Raw genomic sequence first — 27,759 nt, 5'->3', positions numbered from 1 at the left:
CCCATGAAAACTAAGATGTCACGTGTCAGTGCAGTGGTTTTGGATAAGTGGGGGGGGTTGTTTTTGAGAACACCGAAAGTTTTTGAGGAACATCCACATGGTGGCACCACAATGCAGAGGTCATTTCATGGACAGTCAGACCCAAAAACAAGTGAAAAACATGTGAATGGAGGAAGAAGAGTGGAGTTAGAGCTTGGGACACTTGCAGCATGCCTGTCACACACGCTGTGCTTGGGTTTGCGATTGACATGGGGGCCATCACACCTGTTAATCACTGGTTTCAATGAGTCTTAGGTATGTTGTAGAGGGATCTGTCATGAGTACACGTCTAGTGGCTTTCCATGCTACAGCCTCTAATTTCTAAGAAAATAAATCTTGATATAAGGGTACCTCTAATACCTGAAAGTTTTGGCCAAGTGAGTGTAGTGCAGTGGTTAAGGTTCACAATTATAATGTCAGTGGTATGGGTTCAAACCTTGCATGTTCACTTTTTTCTTCAGTTTTTACAGAATTTACAGAATATCATTAAATAGTATATGTAATGCAAAACTGTTCAAAAGTAGTAATTTTCACAGTAATAATTTAATTAATAAATCAACCATTACAGCCAACTTTGTTGAATAATACGTGTTCTGTTTGTTGTGTAGAAGATTACACAATCATCTTACTTGCTACCACTTGTTGTGTTAGAACAGAATTATGGATGGTATTTGTTATAGAATCAGCGGAAACACAGATTCTGGTACCGATTCTGAAAAATTCCTGTGCCTGCAAGACAGTAGCTTTCATGAAACGTGCACATGAATTTTTCAGAGTCGGAACCAGAAAATGCAGTTCGTTTCAATTCAGAACTATTGTTATTTCTTCGGTAAACTTCAATATGAACCACACACATTTGACCATTCCTGTGAAAGCAGGTCATTAAATTGATGTAGAATTGAAGAATGTATTTTTATTGAATGTTCAAAGTTATGTATCTGTTTGTCTTCACAATTTGGGAACATTTTGAAGTATTTTATTTATTTATTTGGAAATTTTTACATGTCTGTAAAAGCAAACATCACTCGATCGGTTGATCCGCAGGATGCCACCATGAACCTCAGCCATTGCGCTGCACTTGTTTTGTCTAAACATGACTGACATTATGGGGATAGGATGTATCTATAAAACTTCCAACATTAGTTTTCTCAGAAACTAGGGGCTGTTGCATGAAGAGCCACTAGCCATGTACTCAGGACAGGTGTCTGCAGAACACACTGGAGACTCATCAGAATCAGTGATTAACAGGTTTGATGGTCTCCATGTCAGTGTTAACTCCCAGGCTTCCCTCAGTTAGCAAGTTGATGATTCCTTGATGCATCCGGATGTGTCCTATCAACTGGCCCCTTTTTTTAGTCAAGTTTGCCACAAATTTCTCCCCCCTCCCTCCACCCCCCAAATTTTTTTCCGTACAGCCTCTTTAGTTATTTGACCTACCCATTTAATTTTCAACTTTCTTCTGTAATGCATTTTAGAAATTTCTATTCTTTTAATCTGAACTGTTTATCATCCAGATTTCATTTCTGTTCTGTACAAGGCTACACTCCACACAAATGGCCTCGGAAAAGAATTCCTCATACTTAAATCTGTATTTGGTGTTACTTCATATAACTAGTCTGCATTTTATATCCTCTCCTTTTTGGCCATCCACAGTTATTTCACTACCCAAATAATAAGTCATAGACTACTTTTAGTGACTCATATCATAATTTAATTTCAACACCCTCGTCTGATTTAACTCAACTACATTCCATTACCCTTGTTCTGACAACCTGTTTTTAAGACACAGTCTAGTATGTTCATCTGCTCTTCCAATTACTTTGCTATCTTTGACAAAATACAATGTCATCAGCAAATCAAGAAGTTGATTTTTTCTTTCCTGATCTTTAACTCTCTTCCACATCTCTCCATGGTTTCATTTACTTCTTGCTCAATGTACAAATTGAATAAAATGAGGGGTAGGCTATACAACTCTCGATCCCTTCTTGACCACAAAAGTGAAGGTAAACCTGTCTTCAAACACTGCAGTGCTTCACCAGATGCAGTTCTATTACAGGTAATATGACATTGCCTTCCTCCAGCCTTTGAACTGACTTATGCTCCTGGTTACAGATGGACCTACAGTTTAACATGTACTCCGAGTCATGGTGCAACTTGCTGTGATTCATGATGGATTCATTTTATTTGATGCGGAGTAAACTGCCACTGAATGGGATGTTGTAAATAATTTTGATACCGGAGGATGATGGGAAGTTTGAATTATTTTAACAGCCGCTCTAGGTACTTTTAAAATACTGACAAGCTGTGGGCTACTGCCTGCATAAAATTTATATATTAACAACACTATTCTGTAATTGATGAATATTTGTGTGTGTTTTTAATGTTTTATGCTCTTTTTCCAGATTTAATGCACCTCCTTAATTGTGTTCTACAGGTGCTGAAAAATCCTGTGTGTGTGAGAACGGAGAGAACTTGTGTGTTTCTTCTATTTTCTGGCTACAGCCCTACAATCTGTGATGATATTTTGCTATACAAATTCAAGATACTCTCACTGTTTGTAGAGATAAGTTATAAAGTATTCTTCATCCCAGGAATATACATCACATCTTCAGTCATTACATCTCTCATGTGATGCATGCCGTTCCTACTTATTACTTACTTTTGCTGTGGAACAGATTAGCCTCGTATGACAACTGTAAAGTGAATTCTTTTGCCCAAAGTTGTTTGCTGTCAAAGTGCTGGAGAAACTGCATGTATATTGAATTATGTAAAAAAAAAACCTTTAAATTCAAATCTCTACTTATTCTGTAAATGGCTGGTACATTATTTATTTATTTATTTCTCAGTATTTCAGTTCATTAACTGTCTTTCAGTTTCTTTTCATTATATTCCTGGAGTTCATTAATATATTTCTTTTCAGTTCACTGTGGAATGTTGTAATGTTGTCATTATAATGACCCTCAAACCAGTTGGTTGTAATCATGTTGGGGACTTGATGTTAATTTCAGTTAAGTGTGCTTTTCAAACCTCAAAAAGACATTTATGAGACTATTTCACAGCTGCTGGTTTGAAGGTTTGCCATGTTTTCTTGGCCTTTTTTAAATCACTCATTTAGAACAGGCTGCAACTGACTTTTGGTTGCTTACTGGAGACCCATGCCAGTTGCCTTAAAAAGGAAGTCCTATTTTAATTTCATACGTCTGCCCTTCTGGCAAATGTTTCATATGTGGGACAGTTACATAATACAAGGCACACTTGGTCTTTACCATAAGCAGAAATGGAAGGACTTGAAAGAAAGCTTTTTTTTCTCAAAGTATGCTGCTTTAAATGTGTTTGTTTCTTTGATACTCTGAATTTTTTACTGAAGGGGAAATGTGCATATGCTGCTGTTAAATATATACTGTTTTTGTTAGTGTAAACATACAGTTTTACATTCTAAGAGACGACTTTAATTTTAATTGATGTGTTAACAGAAGTACAAAAATGTTATTGCTTACTGGCTGCAAGGTAGCTTGTTGCACATTCTATTTGAAAATAATGAGTACCAAAGAAACATATTGATATAACTGCATTTAAAAGTTTTCTTTTTAATTGGTGTATCTTTTATGCTACAATATATGATGTTCATAAGGGATTTAAGTAAAGTGTATAGACAGCTTTCTTTCCGGGTTCGATCATTTTTTTATGTATGTGTGTATATACAGTACGTCTTGAAACAGTTTTTATTAGTCTGATTTGTTTATGAAGTTGTTTGTGGACTCACGTAAGTCAGCATATTTCATCAGATAGATGGAAAATTGCTTTTGTTATAAATGTTGTGAATTTGAATTATTATAATGCCAGTTGAATTGAATTGTATTTTGGACTTTTGTAGCATATGTTGTGCAAAGTCTGTTTATTAAAAATAACAGTATTGAAGAAAGCTGATCATACTTTCATGTATGTACGCACTGTGATGTTTTCTCAGTTTATTTTGCAACAGTTTTCTGTAGTAGAAAATTTGTTATGTTCACTGTTTACAGTGCATTTATCAGCATCTCTGTGAGAGTTAGTTAGTGGTACCAGAAAGTATTCCCTATTTTGAGAGATGTCTGTGTGTTACCTGTAATGAACGGGCACTTGTGTTTGTGCTTATGTAGAATTCATTACTAATGTATTGGCTTTCAATTTCTGTAGCTTATATTTGTCATTTGAGAGAAATATTTTTCTTTAAATGTTGTGCATGGTTCCGTGTAATTGGTGATGCATCAAGTTGCATTTATTTTTGTTGGGACACAAATGTCACTGTAAAATAATACATGTTACAGTTATTGAAAAGCTTGTTAGATTTCATATTTGTTAAATTCAGAGCTTTCATCATTTCATTTCCTCATATAGTTAGAGATATTGGAAACTGCTTTTAAAATAATTATAATTAAAACTTGTCAATTAGTATTAATGATGATCAGAAGTGTTAGCCTTTGTGTTACAAATAAAGATTTCAACCAATGTTTATAAGATCTTTTTTATCTCCAGTATGCCACTTGCCAGATATGTGATACATATAACAAATATCACTGATTCAGTGAGGTAATAAGAATCCAGTGGAAAGCACAATTGTAACATCAGTTGTTTTAATATGCCATCTGCAACCCGATGACTGGATTTCTGAAGATCTGATTTTTGCGTTCTGATTGTGCTCAGAACAATAACTTCTTCCTGACTTTTAGGTGCAGTAATTCTGTGATTGAAGTAGTAAAAATGCAGTTTGTCTGTATTTGCAGGTTCATTATTTCATTGCAAGAGTAAAGATAATTCCCTTTATTTGATGTGTATGTAGCATGGATGATTGTGTTTACTTTCTGAGAATGCTTTATAGTAAATTTTCAGAGGTTTTACTGACAAGGAAGTGAACTGTTTCAACATGACATACTACATGATCAATACAAGTCCTTCAGTTACTTTAATATGTACTATTGAATTTTAACTAAGACAGTGGAGTCAGATATGTGTCACTAGGGGACAGGACAGGATCCAGGTGATAGCTGGTTGTCACGTAAGCTGTGGTGGTGGCTGGCATAGCATTTCTGGCTGCTGCATCAAAGATGCTACTGCCAGGCTGTTTGTTGCTCAGGTGCTTGACACAAAACAGAAATAGAAATTAAACCTAGGTTTCAGATGTTGTAGCACACAAATAAAACCATTTTAATACACACAAAATTACTTTGATGTATATTAAATCACTACAGTGCAACCTGGCTTTTACATTCCTGGAACTAACATTTTGCTGCCATCTGTTACATTTTTTATTGCTCCCATCAAATTTTATTTGATCGCAATGTTAATTAGCATCCAATTTTGTGTTTACATATTTATAATTTTCCCACGATGTATGCTTTATGAAAAAATGATAGTGAAGTAAAATCTGATATAATTGACAAAAAATGATGTTGGCATTGCATTGGCCTTAAAGTAATATTTTAAAATATTATGTAGTTAAGTTTCTTGGCGCTAGGGCACTTTACTCAAAAGAGCTAATTTGGTAAAAGTTGGAGCAATTCATGTTCTATCTCCAGTTGCTGCCAAGCTCTATTCAAGGTGATGGGTGATGGGAGTCAGTAGGTTTGTTTGAATAAAAGTATCATGAACAGTCCCAACCATTTCCAAACCCTCTCCACTGGCATGCACAACTTCATGATTGTTGTGATCATTGTGGCACCTTTGCGTTTAATTCATATCTCGTGTGTTTCGTTGTTTGGTCATTTGTAGTGCTAGTTCATTCATTTTCTCTCTCTGCTTTGCTCAAATGTTTTTGGTTTGCACTAGTTATATGTTTTTTCATGCTTAGCAAGACACATTTTGAGAATTTATTCCCGTTATCAAGTGCAAACATTTACTAAGTATTTTTTTTTCTTTTTTTTTTTCACAGACACTGTGTGTGTGTGTGTGTGTGTGTGTGTGTGTGTGTGTTTGTTTGTTTCTGCATAAGGGAGGTGGTACAGTAGGCCAACCGTACAATCTCAAAAAGACTACAGTGAAAGAGATGGATAACAGCACATATGCAACACCACACACAATACCTGTGTAAACATTGGCAATGTGTTTAAATTCTCAAAAGATGTCATGCTAAGCTTGAAAAACTCCAGAACTGATGCAGTATTTCATTCTTTAAGGAAGGACTGTTGCAGGCTTCCAGAAACATCAATTATGATGTATGAAATTGAGTCAAACATTTTTACTTCCCAGACTGTTACCAGTTCCAGTTACATGGGTGGTAAACGTATTACGGAATTCAGATAACCTTTTTTAGATAGTACAAGGTGTATAACTTTGCTTCTGCCATTTGCCGATAGGTGGCAACAACGGTAAGTAGCGGTCGAAAGAAAAAGATTGTCAGGCAGTTAGCTTGGACCTCGGTCAGCATAACTTCATTCAAACATTAGTCTGTTTGTGTCTGCATCATAAAGTTGTTCTTGATTGAAAACGTCAGTTTATGAGCCTAATTTTCGTCATTTGCGGGAGGTGTTACTGTTTTGTTTCAGTATGAAGAAAACAGCAGCTGAGTCTCATCGAATGCTCTCAAGTACGTGTGGTAAGGACGCTGTTAGTGAAAGAACGTGTCGTGAGCTGTTTCAATGCTTCAAGAATGATGATTTTAGCGTCGTAGACCATCATAGTGGTCGAAGAGAGAATGTTCTCGAAGATGCAGAATTGGAGACGTTGCTGAGTGAAGACTCACGTCAAACTGAAGAAGAATTGGCACGTTTAATGGGAGTGACACAGCATGCATTTCAAAACGTCTCAAGGCTATGGGCATGATTCAGAAAGAAGGAACTTGGGTCCCATGTGAGTTGAAACCAAGAGACGTTGAACGGCGTTTGTGAACAGTTGCTTCAGAGTAAAATCGGACGGGATTTGTGCATTGCATTGAGACCGGGGACAAAAAATGGGTTCATTATGATAACCCTCAACACCAATAATCATGGTGATATCCTGGCCACACTCCCATGTCGATGGCCAAACCAAATATTCATGCTCTGCATTTGGTGGGACTAGCTTGGTGTCATGTAGTATGAGGTATTAAAACAAAGTGAAACAATCGCAGGTGCCATTATCGAACGCAATTCGCATTTGAGCAGAGCATTAAAAGACAAATGGCCACAATACAGCGAGAGGTACTATAAAGTGATTTTGCAGCACGATAATGCTCGATCCTACATTGCAAAATAGGTCAAAACGTACTTGGAAACATTATAATGGGAAGTCCTACCCCACCCGCTGTATTTTGTGTTAATTTTTGGCGACGTAAGGAGTTTCTTCCACCCTCCTTACATCTAGGACCTGTCAACCTTCCGTTTTCGGACGTCGCTAAATTCTTGGGTCTTATGTTTGACAGAAAACTGTGCTGGTCCTCCCACGTTTCCTATCTTTCGGCTCGCTGTCTGCGATCCCTCAACACCCTCCGTGTCCTGAATGGTACCTCCTGGGGAGCGGACAGAGTGGTCCTTCTCCGCCTCTATCGCGCCTTAGTGCGCTCGAAATTGGACTATGGAAGCATAGTCTACTCCTCTGCTCGGCCGTCTTATTCTTCGGCGTCTCGAATCTATCCACCACCGTGGATTACGTTTAGTGTCTGGCGCTTTTTACACCAGCCCTGTGGAAAGCCTTTATGCTGAGACTGCTGAACGCTGTCCAATCGGCGAGCAGTCCTTCTGAGACGTTATGCTAGCCATCTGTCTTCCATGCCAGCTAATCCAGCCCATGACATTTTTTTCAACACCTCCTTGGATGTAGGGTATGCAGGCCGCCCTTCCTCCCTACTACCACCGGGAGTCCGCTTCTGTCAACTGCTCCATTCTCTTTCCTTCCGCTTTCCTAAAACCTTCTTGACAACTTGGGGTACAGCACCGCCTTGGCTCCGTGACCTTTGTCAATTTCCCAAGGATGGTACCCCTTCACTTGTTTATCATCGGGCATTTGCTGCTCTATGTGCACAAATGAAGGAAGCCACATTTATTTACACTGATGGCTCGAAAACATCGTTAGGTGTAGGGAGTGCCTATATTGTTGGCGTCACCCCAAATCGATTTCGGCTTCCCGACCAGTGTTCGGTGTATACTGCGGAGCTTTACACTGTTCTCCAGGCTGTCCAATACATCCGCCACCATCAGTGGATACAGTATGTTATCTGTTCAGATTCTCTCAGCTCTCTACTCAGTCTCCAAGCTCTCTACCCTGTCCACCCTCTGGTCCACCGGATTCAGGACTGTCTGCGCTTGCTCCACGTGGGGGGCGTCTCGGTGGCGTTCCTCTGGCTCCCAGGACACATTGGTATCTGTGGAAATGAGGCGGCCGTTATAGTGGCCAAGGCTGCAGTCTCTCTTCTTCGGCCAGCTATTCGATCGATTCCCTTTGCCGATCTACGGTGCGTTTTATGTCGTCGTGTTGTTCTTTTATGGTACGCACATTGCTCGACACTTCCCCATAATAAATTGCGGGACGTGAAAGCTCTTCCCTGTGCTTGGACCTCTTCCTCCCGAACGCGTCGTCGGGAGGAGGTAATTTTAACTAGACTTCGGATAGGGCACTGTCTTTTTAGCCATCGACATCTGTTAAGCGGCAGATGACACGCGCTCGGCCGATCGCGTTCTCGAGTTTATTAGTGCCAGTGATATGACGTCAGTCATTTGAAGCTTTTTTTGGGGACAACCAATCCCTTTCTGTAGTGGATTTTTAAGCTTTCCTTCTGCTTGTAGTTTCTCCAATTTTTTGAGTTTCGTTCCCATTGCTGCTGGTTTCCATTTTCGTTTTTTACTGTTTCCTAAGTCACGGGTCGGGCGCTAATGACCATAGCAGTTTTGCGCCCTAAAAAAAAAACCGGCCGCTGTATACTCCAGACATTGCTCCCTCTATCACTTGTTTAGATCAATGGCACATGGCTTGGCTAACCAACACTCCCGATCTTATGAAGTCACAAATTGGATCGATTTGTGGATCGCTTCAAAAGATGAACAATTCATACACTACCCAAAAGATGGAAGAAAGTAGTGGCCATCGATGGAAAATACGTTGAATGATAAATGTGTAACCTATTTGTTTCATTAAAGCCTCAAATGTTGGGGAAAAAATGACGGAAGCAAAGTTGTACACCTTGTAAACGAGTCCCTGATGAGTATTTTGATTCCTATTATGTACATTGAGAAAATTGAAGAGGGGGTCCTATATTTAACTTTTACCACATAAATAGTTATTTCCCACATTTCACATTTTCCAGCTTTCTACACCATTTTTTAAAAGCCCTTTAAAAGTGTAAAAGTGGGGTTCACTGTATTAAATAAATTAGGCATGCACGGCTACATTGTGCCAGCTGAATACACAGTGCTGGGCCTGTACTACTGCAGGTAGACAGGGGGGGGGGGGATGCTTTATACAGTGAAGTGGGTGAGGGGAGAAAGGAGACACGGAGCAGTGAGGATGGGTGGCTGACGGCTTAAAGGCAGTAGGTGTACACAATAGGAATGAGACACACAGGCTCCAGCACCAGTCAGCTCGTGCAGTGCATCATGATGTGATGGAATTGAGAAGAGAGGATGTGGGTGCAGAATGTGTGAAGTTAGGGTCCCGAGACAAGGCAGAGGTGGGTGTGGGTCTACGGAGCTCGGTGGAAACTGTGGTCAGAGATTATGGGGGCAAAAGACACATTGCATGGATAATTCCCATCTATGTAGTTCAGAGAATATGATGGGGGTCAGGGGAGTACGTGTTGTAAAGCAGCCACTGATATTGAGCATGTTGGGTTCAGCAGTGTGTGCTGCCACTGGATCCTTCTACATATGAGAGAGTGGAACAAAATCGTGTACAAAGAAAAGTGAATAAGATCTGCTCTCAGATACAGTTTGGCAGAGGTCATTCATTCAGTTGGACAGTTGGTAGGTGATCATGTCCACATAAAATTCTGTTCAGAAATGGCAGCAGTGCTGGTATATGACATGGGTGTTTTACCGTTGAGACGGTTAAGCCTGTCATGTGAATGGAGTAGAATGTGGTTGGTGGGTGAATTGATCAAATCTCGCCCACGGGTCTTCCACAGGGGTATGACCCAACTGGCATGGCGTGAGAGCGGGTGTGATACAGGACGAGGATATTGCATAGACTGGGTGGGAGGCAGAGTACCACCTAAAAAGGAGTGGGAAGGTCCGTCGGTAGGGTGCTCCTCATTCCTGGGCACAATGATAGTCAAGACCATGTGTGTATCTTTTGAATACAAATTGTTAGTTTATTTGACAAGAGTTATTTCTGATTTTTTAGATTTGTGTGTGTAAAATTAAAGTTACACACGTCGGTCCTAAATAGCAATGGTATTGCCATATAAACAATGAGCAAATAGATATTACTCCATGGAACTAAGTCGACACAAATTTCTCTTACAATATAGCATTCAGCTGTCTTGAAATTAGTGCTTCAAGATCCTTCTCTGCGTTCCAATGGAAACAGTTATTAGCAAAGACTAAAAAAGATAACTTTCAGCTTGAAGATTAAGTGCACGGAAGGAAATCTGAGGTTTTCACATTTGGCACCATTAAAAAATACATGTTTGTATTCTACAAAAACAGAAATTCCTTGATGGAAACAAAGTAAAGGAAGGCAGCCAATCACTTAAAGATGATTACTGTTGAGTGGATAAATATATTAATAGCATGTAGACTTAACTAGCTTTAAAGCTACAACATTTTTTCGAACGCTCAGCCCCACATGCTCTCAAATGCACCCAGCTACCACAAAAATCCTAAAACATTCCTTTAATGTCATTATTACATTGACTGTTTTGGACTTTACAGTCTTACGTTGAGCAACATGACAGGAAAGGGATATAAAATTACAAACCATCGCTCTCCCCACAGGGGGTTGGGGGGGGGGGGGGTAATCTAAAATCATGTTAACCAAAACTTTTTTATTCAATGAAATTCAGCTTTAATACATTGATTGCCATGTGATCGGCAATGGCCACAACAGAACCGCACATATGACACTGCGTGGCAGCTGGCGGCCACAGCATAACTTCATGCTTAATGCTATGTGCACGTGTGGCAGTGAAACGTACATCATTAAGCGTGCAGCAGTCAACATATTAATAAAAGTTTTTGCTGTGGTGCCCTAGACATCAGGCGCCAACGGCACCAAGCACAACTTTTCGTCGTGCAGGTTGCAGCGAGCTCGGGCCCTAAAGTTCAAATGATGTGGGACTTTGCAACCGTGGAACTCAGCAGCCAGGTCAGTAGAGTGCATCAACAGCGTTTGCACCAGGCCACCAAGCAGCGTACATGACGATGATGGAGGTCATTGACAAACTACATCTCCTCGTGCATCCTCCATGTCACTTGCTGAAACTAGACCTGCAAATATCTATCTGTGAGGTGGGTATTTAGGTTGGCGCACAAGCTCCAGATGGCAGTCCCTTCGTGGCCATTAACCGGTGGATATTCTACTACTCCAAGGACTGTGCCATCGACCTCTGGATAGAAAGTTGCCTCTCCAGCTGGGACTCCAAGTGATCAGCGATGTACTCATTGAGACTTTGTACAATTATATTTTTGTCTTCTAGCTAAAAAGATAGTCAGGCTGGAGTTTTCTATCCTTACCAGACTTAGGTATTTCATTACTGTTGGCTCTCAATACTTCTTAAGTGAAGTACACCATGGGAGTTGTTAAGTGTTTATTCTTCTTGACTGAAGCTTGATTTGGACTTTGGTCTTAAGCCTGAAGTAGAAACTTATTTTTCTGTTTTAATGTATAGTTATTATGACTTGTAGAATCTGCTAATTAAAGAGTGTGTGACTATGGAAACTTAATTAACTGTTTTCAAAGTAAAACTCATAAGACTTGCAGATTGTTTTCACTGAAGTGTGTGTAACTCTTTCAAGTACCAGAGAACTCATTTGTTTAATTTGTGATTCCGGAAGTAGAGGTGGCTCTGTTACTTGTCTCACTGAAGGACCAGCATCCATTTTTGTTTCACTTATTGAAGGACCATCCTTTCTTTTGTTTCATTGTGGAAAATCTTGTGTGTGTTCCATATACCTACCTGTAGCTGGTCATGGCAGTCACATCACTTTCATACTTACAAAATTAAATTTACTGATTTCACAAACACAGGAATTTGTAGAAACTATCTCACCCCGTTGGAAAACAGTAGATGGCTTTTGAAGTCTTAATCCACATATTGATGGTTCAGAGTAATACTATTTGTAAGTGACATTTACAGTATAACGAATTGAAAGTTTCATTATTTGCCAAAAATCACCACTGAACTTGACAGTTTTGTTATTTAGCTAGAAGGCCTTTTCGCATCATTGTTATTCACTCTATTTCATTGATTACATACCTGAATCATTTTGGGACTGAATGTTGCTATAAATTTATTAGTAACCAAAATTAAGAACACTTGCAAATTGATCTAAGCTTACATGGTATCAGTGCCATGTGCACATATGAAAAACTGTTGTGCTTTAGGGCAGTAACACTGAAAACTAGAGGGACATTATCGTAATAAATTTCAGAGCATGATCACATACATACATACTGTAGTGTCGGCAGACTTGCCAACACTATGCACACTAATTGAAAGAGGCGGCCAAGATGCACGCGCTAACTCACAAAGGATGGAGTGAGGTCTGAAACAGGAGACTTAATGAATGTGATAAAGAAAATACGTATCTTTGGAATATACTTAACTTTTAATACATCCTTGTATACATCGTTCTTGATGAGACATCTGGAGATTGTGGCGATACAAGTGACTCTTTATATACAAGCTATTTAAGGCTAATGGCGCCTAGCTAAGTCGTAGCCATTAACTTAGCTGAAGGCTATTCTAACTGTCTCTCGGCAAATGAGAGCAAAGGCTTCGTCAGTATAGTCGCTAGCAACGTCGCCGTACAACTGGGGCGAGTTCTCGTACGTCTCTCGAGACCTGCCGTGTGGTGGCGCTCGGTCTGCGATCACACAGTGGCGACACGCGGGTCCGACATGTACTAATGGACCACGGCCGATTTAAGCTACCACCTAGCAAGTGTGGTGTCTGGCAGTGACACCACACATACAACAAAATACATATATCAAAAAAAGTTTTCCATCACCTTGGTTCCGAGCGTTCCAGAACCTGTACAGAAAATTGGAATAGAGACCAACATAAACATCATTTCTGCCCTTTTTGTTGCTCATGAAAACCACAAATTGAATGTTATACCACCATATAGCGAGACCTTCAGAGGTGGTGGTTGAGACTGCTGTACACACCAGTACCTCTAATACCCAGTGTCACGTCCTCTTGCATTGATGCATGCCTGTATTTTCTGTGGCATACTATCCACAAGATGATCAAGGCAATGTTGATCCAGATTGTCCCACTCCTCAACGGCGATTCGGTGTAGATCCCTCAGAGTGGTTGGTGGGTCATGTCATCCATAAACAGCCCTTTTCAGTCTATCCCAGGCATGTTCGCTAGGGTTCATGTCTGGAGAACATGCTGGCCATTCTAGTCAAATGATGTCATTCTCCTGAAGGAAGTGATTCACAAGACGTGCACAATGGGGGGTGCGAATTGTTGTCCATGGAGACAAATGCCTTGTCAATATGCTGCCGATGGTTGCATTATTGGTCAGAGAATGGCATTCACATATCATACAGCAGTTACGGTGCCTTCCATGACGACCAGCGCCATACATCGGCCCCACATACTCCCACCCCAAAACATCAGGGAACCTCCACCTCGCTGCACTTACTGGCCAGTGTGCCTAAGGCGTTCAGCTTGACCGGGCTACCTCCAAACATGTCTCCAACAATTGTCTGGTTGAAGGCATATGTGACACTCATTGGCAAAGAGAATGTGATGCAGGCCTGAGTGGTCCATTCCACATGTTGTTGGGCCCATCTGTACTGTGCAGCATGGTGTCATGGTTGCAAAGATGGACCTCGCCATGGACGTCAGGAGTGAAGTTGCACATCATGCAGCCTATTGCGCACAGTTTGAGTCTTAACACGATGTCCTGTGGCTGCACGAAAAGCATTATTCAACATGGTGGTGTTGCCGTCAGGGTTCCTCCGAGCCGTAATCTGTAGGCAGCGGTTGTCCACTACAGTTGTAGCTCTTGGGCGGCCTGATTGAGGCATGTCATTGACAGTTCCTGTCTTTCTGTATCCCCCTCCATGTCCGAACAGCATTGCTTTGGTTCACCCCGCGTGGACACTTCCCTTGTTGAGAGCACTTCCTTGCATGAAGTAATGATGCGGATGTGATCGAACCGTGGTACTGACCACCTAGGCATGGTTTAACTACTGATAACACGAACCGTGTACCTCCTTCCTGGTGGAATGACTGGAACTGCTTGGTTGTCGGAGCCCTCTGTCTAATAGGCACTGCTCCTGCATGGTTGTTTACATCTTTGGTCAGGTCAAAGGGTCAGTGTCTTTGATACAATATCCAGAGTCATCATGGAAAATCATCTTGGTCCGCAGAATAGCTCTATGAAAGATTGCTTACAAAATACTAGTAAGAAAAGATCGAGACAATGAGCAGTATGGCACATTACCATCGGGGATTAAGCAGTTATGAAATAACTGACGTCATACGAATACAAGATGAAGATGTTACGGTACATTTTAAAATAAGGATTAACTCTAAGAAAACATTGTATGAGACGAGAGCCCCATTTCTGTAATTGTAATGAAAAGAAAAGCAGAAACGATGGTGTGAAAGTCATATGGTCAGTTTAAAAAATAAAAACTGATTTTATCTCAACTATTCATTACTTTCCAAGGGATATCAGATCATCCCCCCCTCCCCATTCCACCAGTGTGTGGCAGAAATCTTTAGAATCTATATGATCTCGAGAGGAAGGCAAAATGTCTATCTTCAGGAGTTCTGGGAACAGGGGTGATGCACAACTTTTTTTTATGTGTGTTTTTTATACTAAGAACTCAAGGAAAAATTTAAACAAAATGTTTCTATCATCAGAAAAATAATTCACACCTTCATTCATTTTCAAGATGAGGTTTATCATGTTTCAAGTTGTAAAAGTTGTGGTAAACAGTTGGTATATCATCCCACATAGTAGTAATAAATCTGAATTTTTTCCCCTCTGTAACTGGTAGTGGCAATGATTATGCAAGTAACAATGTAGCTGCATGTTTCATACATGACCTGTAACCACGAAAGTTATGCATTAAATGGACTGCTTTGTACTCTGCAACATATTCATATTTGGAAAATGACCCACGGTTTCATCTTTCTTCACCATCAAAACTTCATACCATCTCATTCTTTCTCAGTTTTCTGTTGCCCAGTTTGTGACCTTAGATGATGCCCCTTTGAGGAAGGTAACTGAATAATTTTATAGATTAGCCACACTGAAGAGATACATGAAAAAATGGTTTAGATTCTGGCCAGCACAATTATTAGAAGAGAGAGAAAATGTCTGACAGCCATTCAAATATGCAGCATCGAGAAGTATATAAATACACCTAGCTATTTCTATGTTTACTCTATGTGCATACCCACATTCCACGTGAAACATTCTCCTTTGAGGTTCCCTGTGTTATGGTAGTAAAATTTTAAGTGCTAAGTTTTCATTTGTAGTAAGGAGAAGTTATGTCAAAGTATGGCATGTTACATACCTGTTGGAGATCAAAGTAAGCAAACAGGAATGTATAGTCATCGTAAGCCTTTACCTTGTGAGCACCTTTCTCTGCACAGGCTATATCTTCATTTTATAAATGTTTATATCTCAAACAATGGGAAGTGCAGGTAGGAATATCAACAATTTTATGAAAATAATAGATTTCTACTCACTACAAAGATGACAGATTGACTTGCAGGCAGACACAGTGGAAAGACCATTACACAATGAACTTTCGACCAAAGCGTTTTTCAGGAAGGAAAACCACACACACACAAAAACAAGCACATCTCACATGTACATGACAGATATCATCAGCCAGAATGTAACTGCATCAAATGAAAACAGCAATCTGGAGTGGGAAGGGAAAGGGGGAGCGATAGCACAGTACAGGTGGGTGGGAGGGGGGGAGAGAAGTGAGTGCTGCTGGTGAATCGTACATGGATTACGAGGGCAGTTCAATAAGTAATGCAACACTTTTTTTTTCTCGGCCAATTTTGGTTGAAAAAACCGGAAATTTCTTGTGGAATATTTTCAAACATTACCGCTTCGTCTCGTATAGTTTCATTGACTTCCGACAGGTGGCAGTGCTGTACGGAGCTGTTAAAATGGCGTCTGTAACGGATGTGCGTTGCAAACAACGGGCAGTGATCGAGTTTCTTTTGGCGGAAAACCAGGGCATCTCAGATATTCATAGGCGCTTGCAGAATGTCTACGGTGATCTGGCAGTGGACAAAAGCACGGTGAGTTGTTGGGCAAAGCGTGTGTCATCATCGCCGCAAGGTCAAGCAAGACTGACTGATCTCCCGCGTGCGAGCCGGCCGTGCACAGCTGTGACTCCTGCAATGGCGGAGCGTGCGAACACACTCGTTCGAGATGATCGACGGATCACCATCAAACAACTCAGTGCTCAACTTGACATCTCTGTTGGCAGTGCTGTCACAATTGTTCACCAGTTGGGATATTCAAAGGTTTGTTCCCACTGGGTCCCTCGTTGTCTAACCGAACACCATAAAGAGCAAAGGAGAACCATCTGTGCGGAATTGCTTGCTCGTCATGTGGCTGAGGGTGACAATTTCTTGTCAAAGATTGTTACAGGCGATGAAACATGGGTTCATCACTTCGAACCTGAAACAAAACGGCAATCAATGGAGTGGCACCACACCCACTCCCCTACCAAGAAAAAGTTTAAAGCCATACCCTCAGCCTGTAAAGTCATGGTTACAGTCTTCTGGGATGCTGAAGGGGTTATTCCGTTAGATGTCCTTCCCCATGGTCAAACGATCAACTCTGAAGTGTATTGTGCTACTCTTCAGAAATTGAAGAAACGACTTCAGCGTGTTTGTAGGCACAAAAATCTGAACGAACTTCTCCTTCTTCATGACAACGCAAGACCTCACACAAGTCTTCGTACCCGAGAGGAGCTCACAAAACTTCAGTGGACTATTCTTCCTCATGCACCCTACAGCCCCGATCTCGCACCGTCGGATTTCCATATGTTTGGCCCAATGAAGGACGCAATCCGTGGGAGGCACTACGTGGATGATGAAGAAGTTATTGATACAGTACGACGTTGACTCCGACATCGACCAGTGGAATGGTACCGTGCGGGCATACAGGCCCTCATTTCAAGGTGGCGTAAGGCCGTAGCATTGAATGGAGATTACGTTGAAAAATAGTGTTGTGTAGCTAAAAGATTGGGGAATAACCTGGTGTATTTCAATGCTGAATAAAACAACCCCTGTTTCAGAAAAAAAATGTGTTGCATTACTTATTGAACTGCCCTCGTAGATGGGGGCAAGACAAGGCTGCAAGTGCAGCATTGGGAGGCTGTGGGGGAAGAGGAATGGTACAGATGAGGAACAGAGAAGAAGACACTGGGTGCATTGGTCCAGAGCAGCATGTAATAACAATGAGGGGACGGTGGGGGTGGAAATTATCAAGTGGAGAGTATGGGGATGGTAGGTTGACCCTGAATAATTTTGGGAGCATAGTGTGTGATGTAATGGTAACTCCCATCTATGCAGATCAGAAAAGCTGATGTTGTATGGGAGGATCCAAACAGCCTGCATTGTGAAGCAGCCATTTAAATCAAGCATGTTATATTCAGCTGCATTTTGAGCAACAGGGTGGGTTAACTTCACTCTTGACCACAGTTTGACAGTGGCCATTCGTCCTGGTGAACAGCTGGTTGGCAATCATACCAGAATGAAAAGCTGTGCAATGATTGTAACAGAGCTGATACATGACATGGTTGCTTCCATGGGTGGCCCGGCCTTTGAATGGGTAGGATAAGCCAAGTAACATGACTGGAAAAGGAAGGCTGTGTGGGTGTGCTGGGGCAGGTCTGGGGGTAGTGCCTGTCTGTGAAGGTCTTCAACATACTGGGCAGTGGAGTTCTTGTCACTTCAGATAAGCCATCCTCGGGTAACCAGGCTGTATGGTAGTGATTTTTTGTTGTGGAAGGGATAGCTACTGTCAAAATGAAGGTATTGTTGGTGGTTGGTGGGTTTAATGTGGACAAAGGTTTGGCTGGAGCCATCAAAGAGGAGGAAGCCAACATCAAGGAAGGAGGCATGCACTAATGAGGAGGACCACGTGAAGCAGATGGGAGAGAAGGTGTTGAGGTTGTGAAGGAATGAGAATAGGGTGTCTTGGCCCTGAGTCAGGGTCATGAAGATGATGTCAAGGAACCTGACCTGACCACAAGTTTGGGGTTTTAGGAGGCTGGGAAGGTTTCCTGGCCCATAAACAGGTCAGCATAAGAGGCCCCCATGCAGGTGCCCATGACTGTGCCGCAGATTTGATTGTATGCCCTCCTTTCAAATGAGAAGTAATTGTTTGTTGTATAAAGTTAGAAAGATGTATGAGAAATGGTGTAGTGGGTTTGGAGTCTGAAGGATGCTGGGAGAGGTAGTGTTGAATAGCAGTAAGACCACGGGCATGAGGGATGTTGGTGTATAGGGAAGTGGTGTAAATAGTGATGAGTAGGGGTTCAGGAGGTAAACGGGTGGGGATGGCAGAGAGTTGGTGAAGTAAGTAGTTGGTGTTTTTGACATGGGAGGCTAGATTTTAAGTAGCTGATAGAAGGTTTCAGTCAGTGAGTTACTGTGTTTGTACACAATACATGTTCCACAATCCTACTGCAAACTGACATTAGTGATGTTGGTCTGTAATTCAGTGGATTACTCCTATTTCCTTTCTTGAGTAGTGGCGCAACCTGTGCAACTTTCCATTCCTTTAGTATGGATCTTTCATTGAGCGAGTGGTTGTACATGACTGCTAAGTAGGGGCTATTGTATCAGCACATTCTGAAGGGAACCTTATTGGTATACCATCTGTACTAGAAGACTTGCCTTTATTAAGTGCTTTAAGCTGCTTTGCTACACTGAGGATATCTACTTTTTAGTTACTCGTGTTGGCAGTTGATCGCAACTTGAATTCTGGAATATTTACTTTTTATTATTTGGTAAAGGAATTTCAGAAAACTGTGCTTAATATCTCCAATTTAGTGATGCTGTCATCATTAGTGAATCATAAGTGAAGTTATTAATTTGTCTTTTTGCTGGTGTACTTTACATGTGGCCAGAATCTCTCCAGATTTTCTTTCAAATTAGGCATGCTTTTTTTTGTGTCTGTAACATTATTTTGACTGGTTTTGTGTACCATGGGGGATCAGTACCATATTTTATTAATTTGTTCGGTATAAATCCTCAACTGTCTCAGATGCTATTTCTTGAATTGAAGCCACATCTGGACTACACTTACATAGTTAATTGGGAAAGAGAGGAGACTGCATCTTAGGAAGGTGTTGATCAAATTTTTATTTGCTTTTTTAAATAGGTGTATCATGAGTTTACTTTGGTGGATTTGGATGTTGTAGCTGTCAATCTCACTAGAATGACCTTATAATCACCAATCCCTGTATACATCATGGCATTCCCTACTTGCTCAGGATTATTTGTTGCTATTGGTTAAGTATTTTTTCACAAACATTTACACTCTTGAGTGGATTCCTGAGGTAATTCCTCAAAATAATTTTCACAGAAAGCATTTAGTACAATTTCTGACAATGTTTTATATCTACCAGTGGCTTTTAAAATATATTTTCGCCAACATTTTGAAGGTAGACTGAAGTCACCACCAGCTGTTGTTGTATGAGTGGGTACCTATTTGTGACAATACTCATGTTTTCTTTGAACAGTTCAGCAACTGAATCATCCAAGTTCGGGGTTCAGTAAAAGGAATGAATTATTAATTTATTCCAGGCGTCAAGTATAACCTCTACCCGTACTAACTCACAGGAATTAATCTACTTCAATGTCACTGCAACATAAACTACTTCTAACAGCAACAAAGACACCACCACCAACTATACAGAGGGGTCCAAAAAAATGTATCCACTGTTTAAAAGTTCATAACTTACAAACTAATTGTCGGAGTTGTCTCATTTTTGGTGAAAATGTAGCTTAAAGTCCAACTTAAAAATATCACTGTAGGTGTTTGAAATGGTCATCATTAACATCCACACACAGACGATGCCACCGAACTGCAGCACGAACTACTGACTGCAACGTGTTCAGTTGGATATTTGCACATGAATGTATGATGGATCTCAAAGTTCATCCAATGTGCGTGGTTATTTCGATAAACGATGTCCTTCAGTGTTCCCCACAGGTAAAAGCCCAGAGGAGTTAGGTCGGGGGAATGTGGTGGATACTTCACAGCACCTCTACGGCCTATCCATCTTCCTGGTAGATTTTCATCAAGATACGCCCCAACACGATTTTGGTAGTGTTCTGGGGCACCATCTTGTTGAAGGCAAACTCTTCCATCTCCATACGAGTCTCAGATGGCAGGTGAAATGGATGTCTGAAGCTTCTTAAGCTCATCGAATGTAAGCCTTGTGCCAGCCATGTTTACTCGAGTAACTAGGTGCAACTAAGAACAAAACACTATCTGGTGACTGTCATCTGACAAAACAAAAACAACAGAATACAATGCTTCTGTGGCAATTGCTGGAACTACAAACTATTACACTACCAGAGATGAGACAACTCCGTCAATTAGTTTGCCAGTTATGGACTTTTAAACAGTGGATACATTTTTTGGACCCCTCTGTATTTAATCTATCCTTTCTAAACACTGTTAGATCCTTTGTAAAAGTTCTATCTGAACTTGTCTCCAAATTCAGCCAACTTTTGGTAGCTATAATGATTTGAGCTTCAATGCTTTCTATTAGTGCTTGAAGCTTGGGATCTTCCTCAGTGATTTCTATTAGTGCTTGAAGCTCTGGTTCCTCCCCAACACAGCTACCGTACAAAAATTTACAACTACAGTATCAATTGTTGCCACGTCTATGCTCTTCTCGTATTCACCCTGCACCCTTTGAAACTGAAGCATTTTCTACACTTTTCCAAGACCCACTAACCTTAAAAGCACCCAGTCCATTCCACACAGCCACTGCCACTGACATAGCTGCCTCCCGCATGTCGTGAACACCTGCTCTATTAAGAGAAACCGGAAGCCCAACTACCCCGAGGTGCAAGTCAAGAAACATGCAACCTATACAGTCGCTTCCGATTCAGACCCTTCATTTAGCTCTGTAACAAAGGTCTGCAGTTGGTCCTGTTAATGATGCTACAGATTGTGAGCTCTGAATTCATCTCTCAAGCAATACTGGCAGTCTGTACCAATTGAGCTTTCCATCCAAAACTGGAGAGAATCTCTCCTGATCTAAAATGACACATATTGTTAGTACAAACATGAGCCACCACCTGCTGGTGGCTGCATGGCTCTTCGTAGCATCCAGAAGCACTCGTTCAACATCTTGAGTGACCCTTTTCAGTGTGCACACAGTGTGTGCAATGGATTTTGCCCCCTTCTTGGCAGCCATAGCCCTAAGGGATCCCATTATGCACCTGACATCGAGTTCCCAGCTACCAGTGAACCCACCCTCTATGAATGCCCACATGTTGCAGGCATAGGAGCTTCCTGTGGAACAGGGTGAGCTGTTGCATCTGGCTCAGCATATCTGTCAGCTCGAAACTGCACCTGAAACTCATTCGTCAGACAAACAGGGGTAGCCCTCCAATCGGCCTCCCAGAAAGTCTTCTGCTACCTGCCACACCTCAAAATGACCTTCCAATTGACTGCGAGTGAGGGATCATCCTCAATGCAGGCAGTACCCGAGGTGGCCACAGTAGTGGACCGATCGTGGGTCACGAGGGACGTGTTGGACTTCCCTGCATCCCCACATCCAGCTACCCAGGCAACAGCATCAAGTTACATGACCGAAGCCAGCGCCGAGTAGAGTTGTGCCCGGAGGGTCAACAACTCGGCTCCCATCTGAACATAGCAATCACAGTCCCTATCCACACTACAGACAGAGGAACTATAGAATAAACTCTAATTAAAATGTGGATTTCATAAACGAAATGCCGTGCTCTGAAGTGCAGCTGCCAGGATAGGGACTGCTGCCCAAATAACGAGTTCTACAGTTGTAATGACTGACACAAAACAGACTGTGGAAATAGACACTACACAGCAATTAAAACATGAATCTGTGGCTACCAGAAACACAAATATGCAAGTAATTTTAGATTTTAGACTGAAATGCACACAGTAAATAAAATGGTAAGTCACTTCTTATTGTTTGGAGCTTGTGCTCTGAACTACAGCTGTCTGGACGGAAGCTGATGCCCAACTAAGCTGTAACTGCTGTGCTGTATTATGGGTGGTCATGAAACTAAAAAGCTGTGTGTCTGTACGAAAGGTCACCAACAAATTGTGGCCAAGAGACAGCTGGACCACCCAGTTGCTAAACGTGCTGTCCAATGCTATGTGCTTCACTTCAATGACTCCTTCACAGCCTGCTAGCACCAGCTTTCTTGAATTTCTTAGTCTCCCTGCAATATACGAGGTGCATTCAAGTTCTAAGGCCTCAGATTTTTTTTCTCCGGACTGGAAAGAGATAGAAACATGTGCATTGTTTTAAAATGAGGCCGTGTTCATTGTCAATACGGCCCAGAGATGGCAGCACCGTACGGCAGATGGAATTTTACCGCCAGCGGCGAGAATGAGAACTGTTTTAAATACTTAAAATGGCGACGTTTTCCTTACTTGAACAGCGTGCAATCATTCGTTTTATGAATTTGCGTGGTGTGAAACCAATTGAAATTCATCGACAGTTGAAGGAGACATGTGGTGATGGAGTTACGGATGTGTCGAAAGTGTGTTCGTGGGTGCGACAGTTTAATGAAGGCAGAACATCGTGTGACAACAAACCGAAACAACCTCGGGCTCGCTGACGACATGATCGAGAAAGTGGAGAGAATTGTTTTGGGGGATCGCCAAATGACTGTTGAACAGATCACTCCAGAGTTGGCATTTCTGTGGGTTCTGTGCACACAATGCTGCATGACGACCTGAAAATGCGAAAAGTGTCATCCAGGTGGGTGCCACGAATGCTGATGGACGACCACATGGCTGCCCGTGTGGCATGTTGCCAAGCAATGTTGACGCGCAACAACAGCATGAATGGGACTTTCTTTTCGTCGGTTGTGACAATGGATGAGACGTGGATGCCATTTTTCAATCCAGAAACAAAGCGCCAGTCAGCACAATGGAAGCACACAGATTCACTGCCACCAAAAAAATTTCGGGTAACCGCCAGTGCTGAAAAAATGATGGTGTCCATGTTCTGGGACAGCGAGGGCGTAATCCTTACCCATTGTGTTCCAAAGGGCACTACGGTAACATGTGCATCCTACGAAAATGTTTTGAAGAACAAATTCCTTCCTGCACTGCAACAAAAACGTCCAGGAAGGGCTGCGCATGTGCTGTTTCACCAAGACAACACACCCGCACATCAAGCTAACGTTACGCAACAGTTTCTTCGTGATAACAACTTTGAAGTGATTCCTCATGCTCCCTACTCACCTGACCTGGCTCCTAGTGACTTTTGGCTTTTTTCAACAATGAAAGACACTCTCCGTGGCCGCACATTCACCAGCCGTGCTGCTATTGCCTCAGCGATTTTCCAGTGGTCAAAACAGACTCCTAAAGAAGCCTTCGCCGCTGCCATGGAATCATGGTCAGCGTTGTGAAAAATGTGTACGTCTGCAGGGCGATTACGTCGAGAAGTAACGCCAGTTTCATCGATTTCGGGTGAGTAGTTAATTAGAAAAAAAATCGGAGGCCTTAGAACTTGAATGCACCTCGTATCTTACGTTCCCTTAACCCTCTGGTCTCAGCTTTCACTAGTCCTTGTCCTCCATCCACTTGTCTCCTTCCTCACTCCCACTCTATCACTACACAACCTTCCATTCTATCAATGCAACCGCTAATATTTTTTCCCCTTCTCTTGTTTCCCACTCCCCTTCCACTCCCGCCCCCCCCCCAATCCCCACCCCCACCCCCACCCCACCCTATCCCTAAACAACCCAACTACACCTTACAGCCATACCCTGTACCCACCACATCCCTGCATGCTCACATGAGCAACACTACACCTTCCCTCACCCCTATCCTGCTATATCTACTGCTCCCCGCCCTGTGACTCCTCCTTAACCTCCTCCCCCCGCCGTCCACCTTGTCAAGGACAGTTGCAGTTGACTCTCCACCACAACAGCTGGAGGCGCAGAGAGAGAGAGAGAGAGAGAGAGAGAGAGAGAGAGAGAGAGTGTGTGTGTGTGTGTGTGTGTGTGTGTGTGTGTGTGTGTGTCTGTGGTGGTAGTAGGGAGGGGGGGGGTTACACACTCTCTCTCTCTCTCTCTCTCTCTCTCTCTCTCTCTCTCTCTCTCTCATTTTGGGAACAAGGCCTTTTGGCCAAAAGCTTAAATGTATAGCTGTCTCCATTGTGCCCATCTATGACTCAACGTCTCTTATGTATAGTGAGCAGCAATGTATTCTTTTAACAATTTATAGTGTAAGTCTTGTTCTACAAGTACTCAGCAAGCAACTAGCTGAATTCATTTCAGCTGTAGAGGGCAAGAAAAATATATTATATTGTCAGTCAGCAGCAGAATTTATTAAAATTATACTGAGATTCTGGAAGATATTAAATGTCAAACTGGTTCATAGAGGCTTTTGATGGAATGCTCTTTTCCAGGGAACAATCCCAAGTCTATATGGAGGAAAAGGGGTTTTATACGGAAACATTTCATACGTGACTTGACATCTGGAAGCACAGGTCCTTTCATATGATAGCAACATAACTCTGATACACTATGTGATCAAAAGTAACTGGACACCTGGCTGAAAATGACTTACAAGTTTGTAGCGTCGTCCATCTGTATTGCTGGAATTCAGTATGGTGTTGGCCCACACTTAGCCTTGATGACAGCTTCCACTTCACAGAGTGCTGCACTGAGGATAGGTATCGACATTGGTCGGTGAGGCCTGGCCCGAAGTCGGCATTCCAAAACATTCCAAAAGTGTTCAATAGGATTCAGGTCAGGACTCTGTGCAGGTCAGCCCATTACAGGGATGTTATTGTCATGTAACAACTCTGCCACGGGCTGTGCATTATGAACAGGTGCTCGATCATGCTGAAAGATGCAGTCGACATCCCCGAATTGTTCTTCAACAGTGGGAAGTAAGAAGGTGCTTAAAACATCAGTGTAGGCCTCTGTTGTGATAGTGCCTTCCAAAACAAAGAGGGTTGCAAGCCCCCTCCATAAAAAACTCGACCACACCATAACACCACTACCTCCGAATTTTACTGTTGGCACTACACACGCTGGCAGATGACGTTCACTGGGCATTCGCTATACCCACACCCTGCCATCGGATCACCACATTGTGTACTGTGATTCGTCACTCCACACAACATTTTTCGACTGTTCTGTCATCCAATATTTACACTCCTTACACCAAGCAAGGCATCGTTTGGCATTTACTGGTGTAATGTGTGGCTTATGAGCAGCTGCTTGACCATGGAATCCCAGTTTTCTCACCTCCTGCGTAACTGTCATAGTACTTGCAGTGGATCCTGATGCAGTTTGAAATTCCTGTGTGACAGTCTGGATAGATATCTGCTTATTACACATTACGACCATCTTCAACTGTCAGTGGTCTGTGCCAGTCAACAGACAAGGACAACCTGTACACCTTTTTGCTGTACGTGTCCCTTCACGTTTCTACTTCACTATCACATTGGAAACAGTGGACCTAGGGACGTTTAGGAGTGTGGAAATCTTGTGTATAGATGTGTGACACAAGTGACACTCAATCACCTGACCACGTTCAAAGTCTGTGAGTTCTGCAGAATGCCCCATTCTGCTCTCTCACGATGTCTAGTGACTACTGAGGTTGCTGATATAGAGTATCCAACAATAGGTGACAGCACAATGCAGTTAATATGAAAAACGTGTGTCTTTGGGGGTGTCCAGATACTTTTGATCACATAGTGTATTCAAGCTTTATGGCTTGATTGAGATGACCAAGTACTGACTAATGAGCTCGATTTCACATACATTTTACTCAAAGTTCACATTTATACTCTGGAAACAAGATCTGTATTTATTGATCAATTTCAGGTCCTCATATCTATGAGACATATGTTTAAGGTGGAAGCCAAGAAGAGAAGGCAAAAGTTGTAACCATTCCTGATGAGTTTTGCATAAACCTGCCTGTTGCTGCCCTCGCAAGTAACTCACCTTGAGAATGGCTAAAAGTTATCAGCCAGATTATTGATACAAGAATTAATAATATCCCAGATACACTCCCAAAAATGTTGGCACATTCAATCTGCCAGGAAAACTTCAAGAAACACAAGAGGTAGTAATGTTTCTCTGAGGTATAGAATTTTATCAGTCTTTTGTTTCATACTGCCAGGCTGTATAAATCAATTAAGCCTATCATTTTCATGACAATGGGTTCAGTTAAATCGTTACAGCTTCCTTTTGATGTAAAGTTTGTAGAAATAATGCTTGCATGAGGGTCACATCCAAACAGCTATTAAATTTTTTTCAGTTTTTATAACAATATAAAATTAAAATATTTCAAATAAGTATTTCATTTTTATTTTAATACATTTGAACACACATTAAAAGGACACAAAATGTTGAATTGTAAACATGTTATTTAAAGATCACCACCAGCATTCATAACAGTGGAAGGGCAATTTTTATAATGTATCAATATCTTTGAATATATCTGACAAAATTTTTGTGTAGCACATAGCATGGAACTGTTTCGAGTGTAGGTGTAAAGTTAAGTTATGTGCTCAGAAGTAATATTTTATAGCTCAAATTAAATAAACTAATGTCAATAACAAAAATTATGGAGAAATTAATTTTTAAGAAAACCAGAAATCACTTATTGCACTCGCAGCATAAAAAAATGAAGAAGAATATAGGACAAAACTGGTATCTTCACATCATCAGCCTGCAATGTACTTTCAAGAAAACCAATAATATGAATGACAAGCAAAATAATAAATTGTGCGTCATGCTCTCAAACTTCTTTTAAAACATTGCAATGTACCCATTATTTTGACATAATATGCAGTTACAAATCGCTAAATATATTTAGTACTCAAGAACTCAAGCAGTGGGAGTGTTTCAGTGTACAGTTAGCTATCTGTTACTGACTCATCCCATCAGCTCACTGATACGTTGTATGACTTCAGGATGTACGGTTACAGTCTCAGCCCATCCTTTTGTGCGCATCACCTCACACAGATTGTGCCTGATGAAAACGATAGCACGATCCCATAGCAGGTCGCAGGAGAAAACAGATGCATTGGCTGCAGTTGCTGCGGCATTGTCCACATTCAGACAGCTGGCGATGTGGGTCTCACACTGACGCTTTAGCTGGTGCAGCTGGTACTTCTCAGCAGCCATCAACAGCTCCAACGGCATGTCCTTGAGAGCTGGAGCTACTCCTGTGTACATGTACAGCAGAACCTGCTTTAGTACTTCTGGCGCTACATCCGTGACCTCCATGCTGCCTTCCTTTGCTTCCTTTGAGTGTGGCTGGAGCATGGCAGCAAAGCAAGGGCTCCGCACAGACAGTAGTGCCCTGTGTGCCTTTAGAACTGTGTCTCCTGTGTGAAGCTCAA

The 27,759-nt window shown here is 41.7% G+C and overlaps 2 protein-coding genes across 3 annotated transcripts in view; one reads left to right on the top strand and one right to left on the bottom strand.

Annotated features, from left to right (window-relative positions):
- The window catches only part of LOC126210068 (serine/threonine-protein phosphatase PP1-beta catalytic subunit), a 99,385-nt gene extending 94,616 nt beyond the window's left edge, over window positions 1-4,769 (top strand). Inside the window, exon 8 of one of the 2 annotated variants that reach the window (XM_049939190.1) lies at window positions 2,442-4,769. The gene's annotated coding sequence lies outside the window, so the exon portion shown is untranslated. The remainder of the gene's footprint in view (window positions 1-2,441) is intronic. The other variant, XM_049939189.1, reaches the window with a different exon arrangement.
- Window positions 4,770-27,289: 22,520 nt separating this feature from the next.
- Window positions 27,290-27,682, bottom strand: LOC126209959 (speckle-type POZ protein-like). The gene has a single exon (XM_049939072.1). The coding sequence runs from the start codon at window positions 27,680-27,682 to the stop codon at window positions 27,290-27,292; it is 393 nt and encodes a 130-aa protein (XP_049795029.1).
- Window positions 27,683-27,759: the final 77 nt, after the last annotated feature.

This window comes from Schistocerca nitens, chromosome 10, assembly GCF_023898315.1.
Source record: "Schistocerca nitens isolate TAMUIC-IGC-003100 chromosome 10, iqSchNite1.1, whole genome shotgun sequence".
Taxonomy (NCBI): domain Eukaryota; kingdom Metazoa; phylum Arthropoda; class Insecta; order Orthoptera; family Acrididae; genus Schistocerca; species Schistocerca nitens.
This window is presented reverse-complemented; position numbering and strand designations above follow the sequence as displayed.

Bases quoted from the DNA above. Each gene is read 5' to 3' on its own strand.
- LOC126209959 (XM_049939072.1), bottom strand. From the start codon at position 27,682: ATGCTCCAGCCACACTCAAAGGAAGCAAAGGAAGGCAGCATGGAGGTC.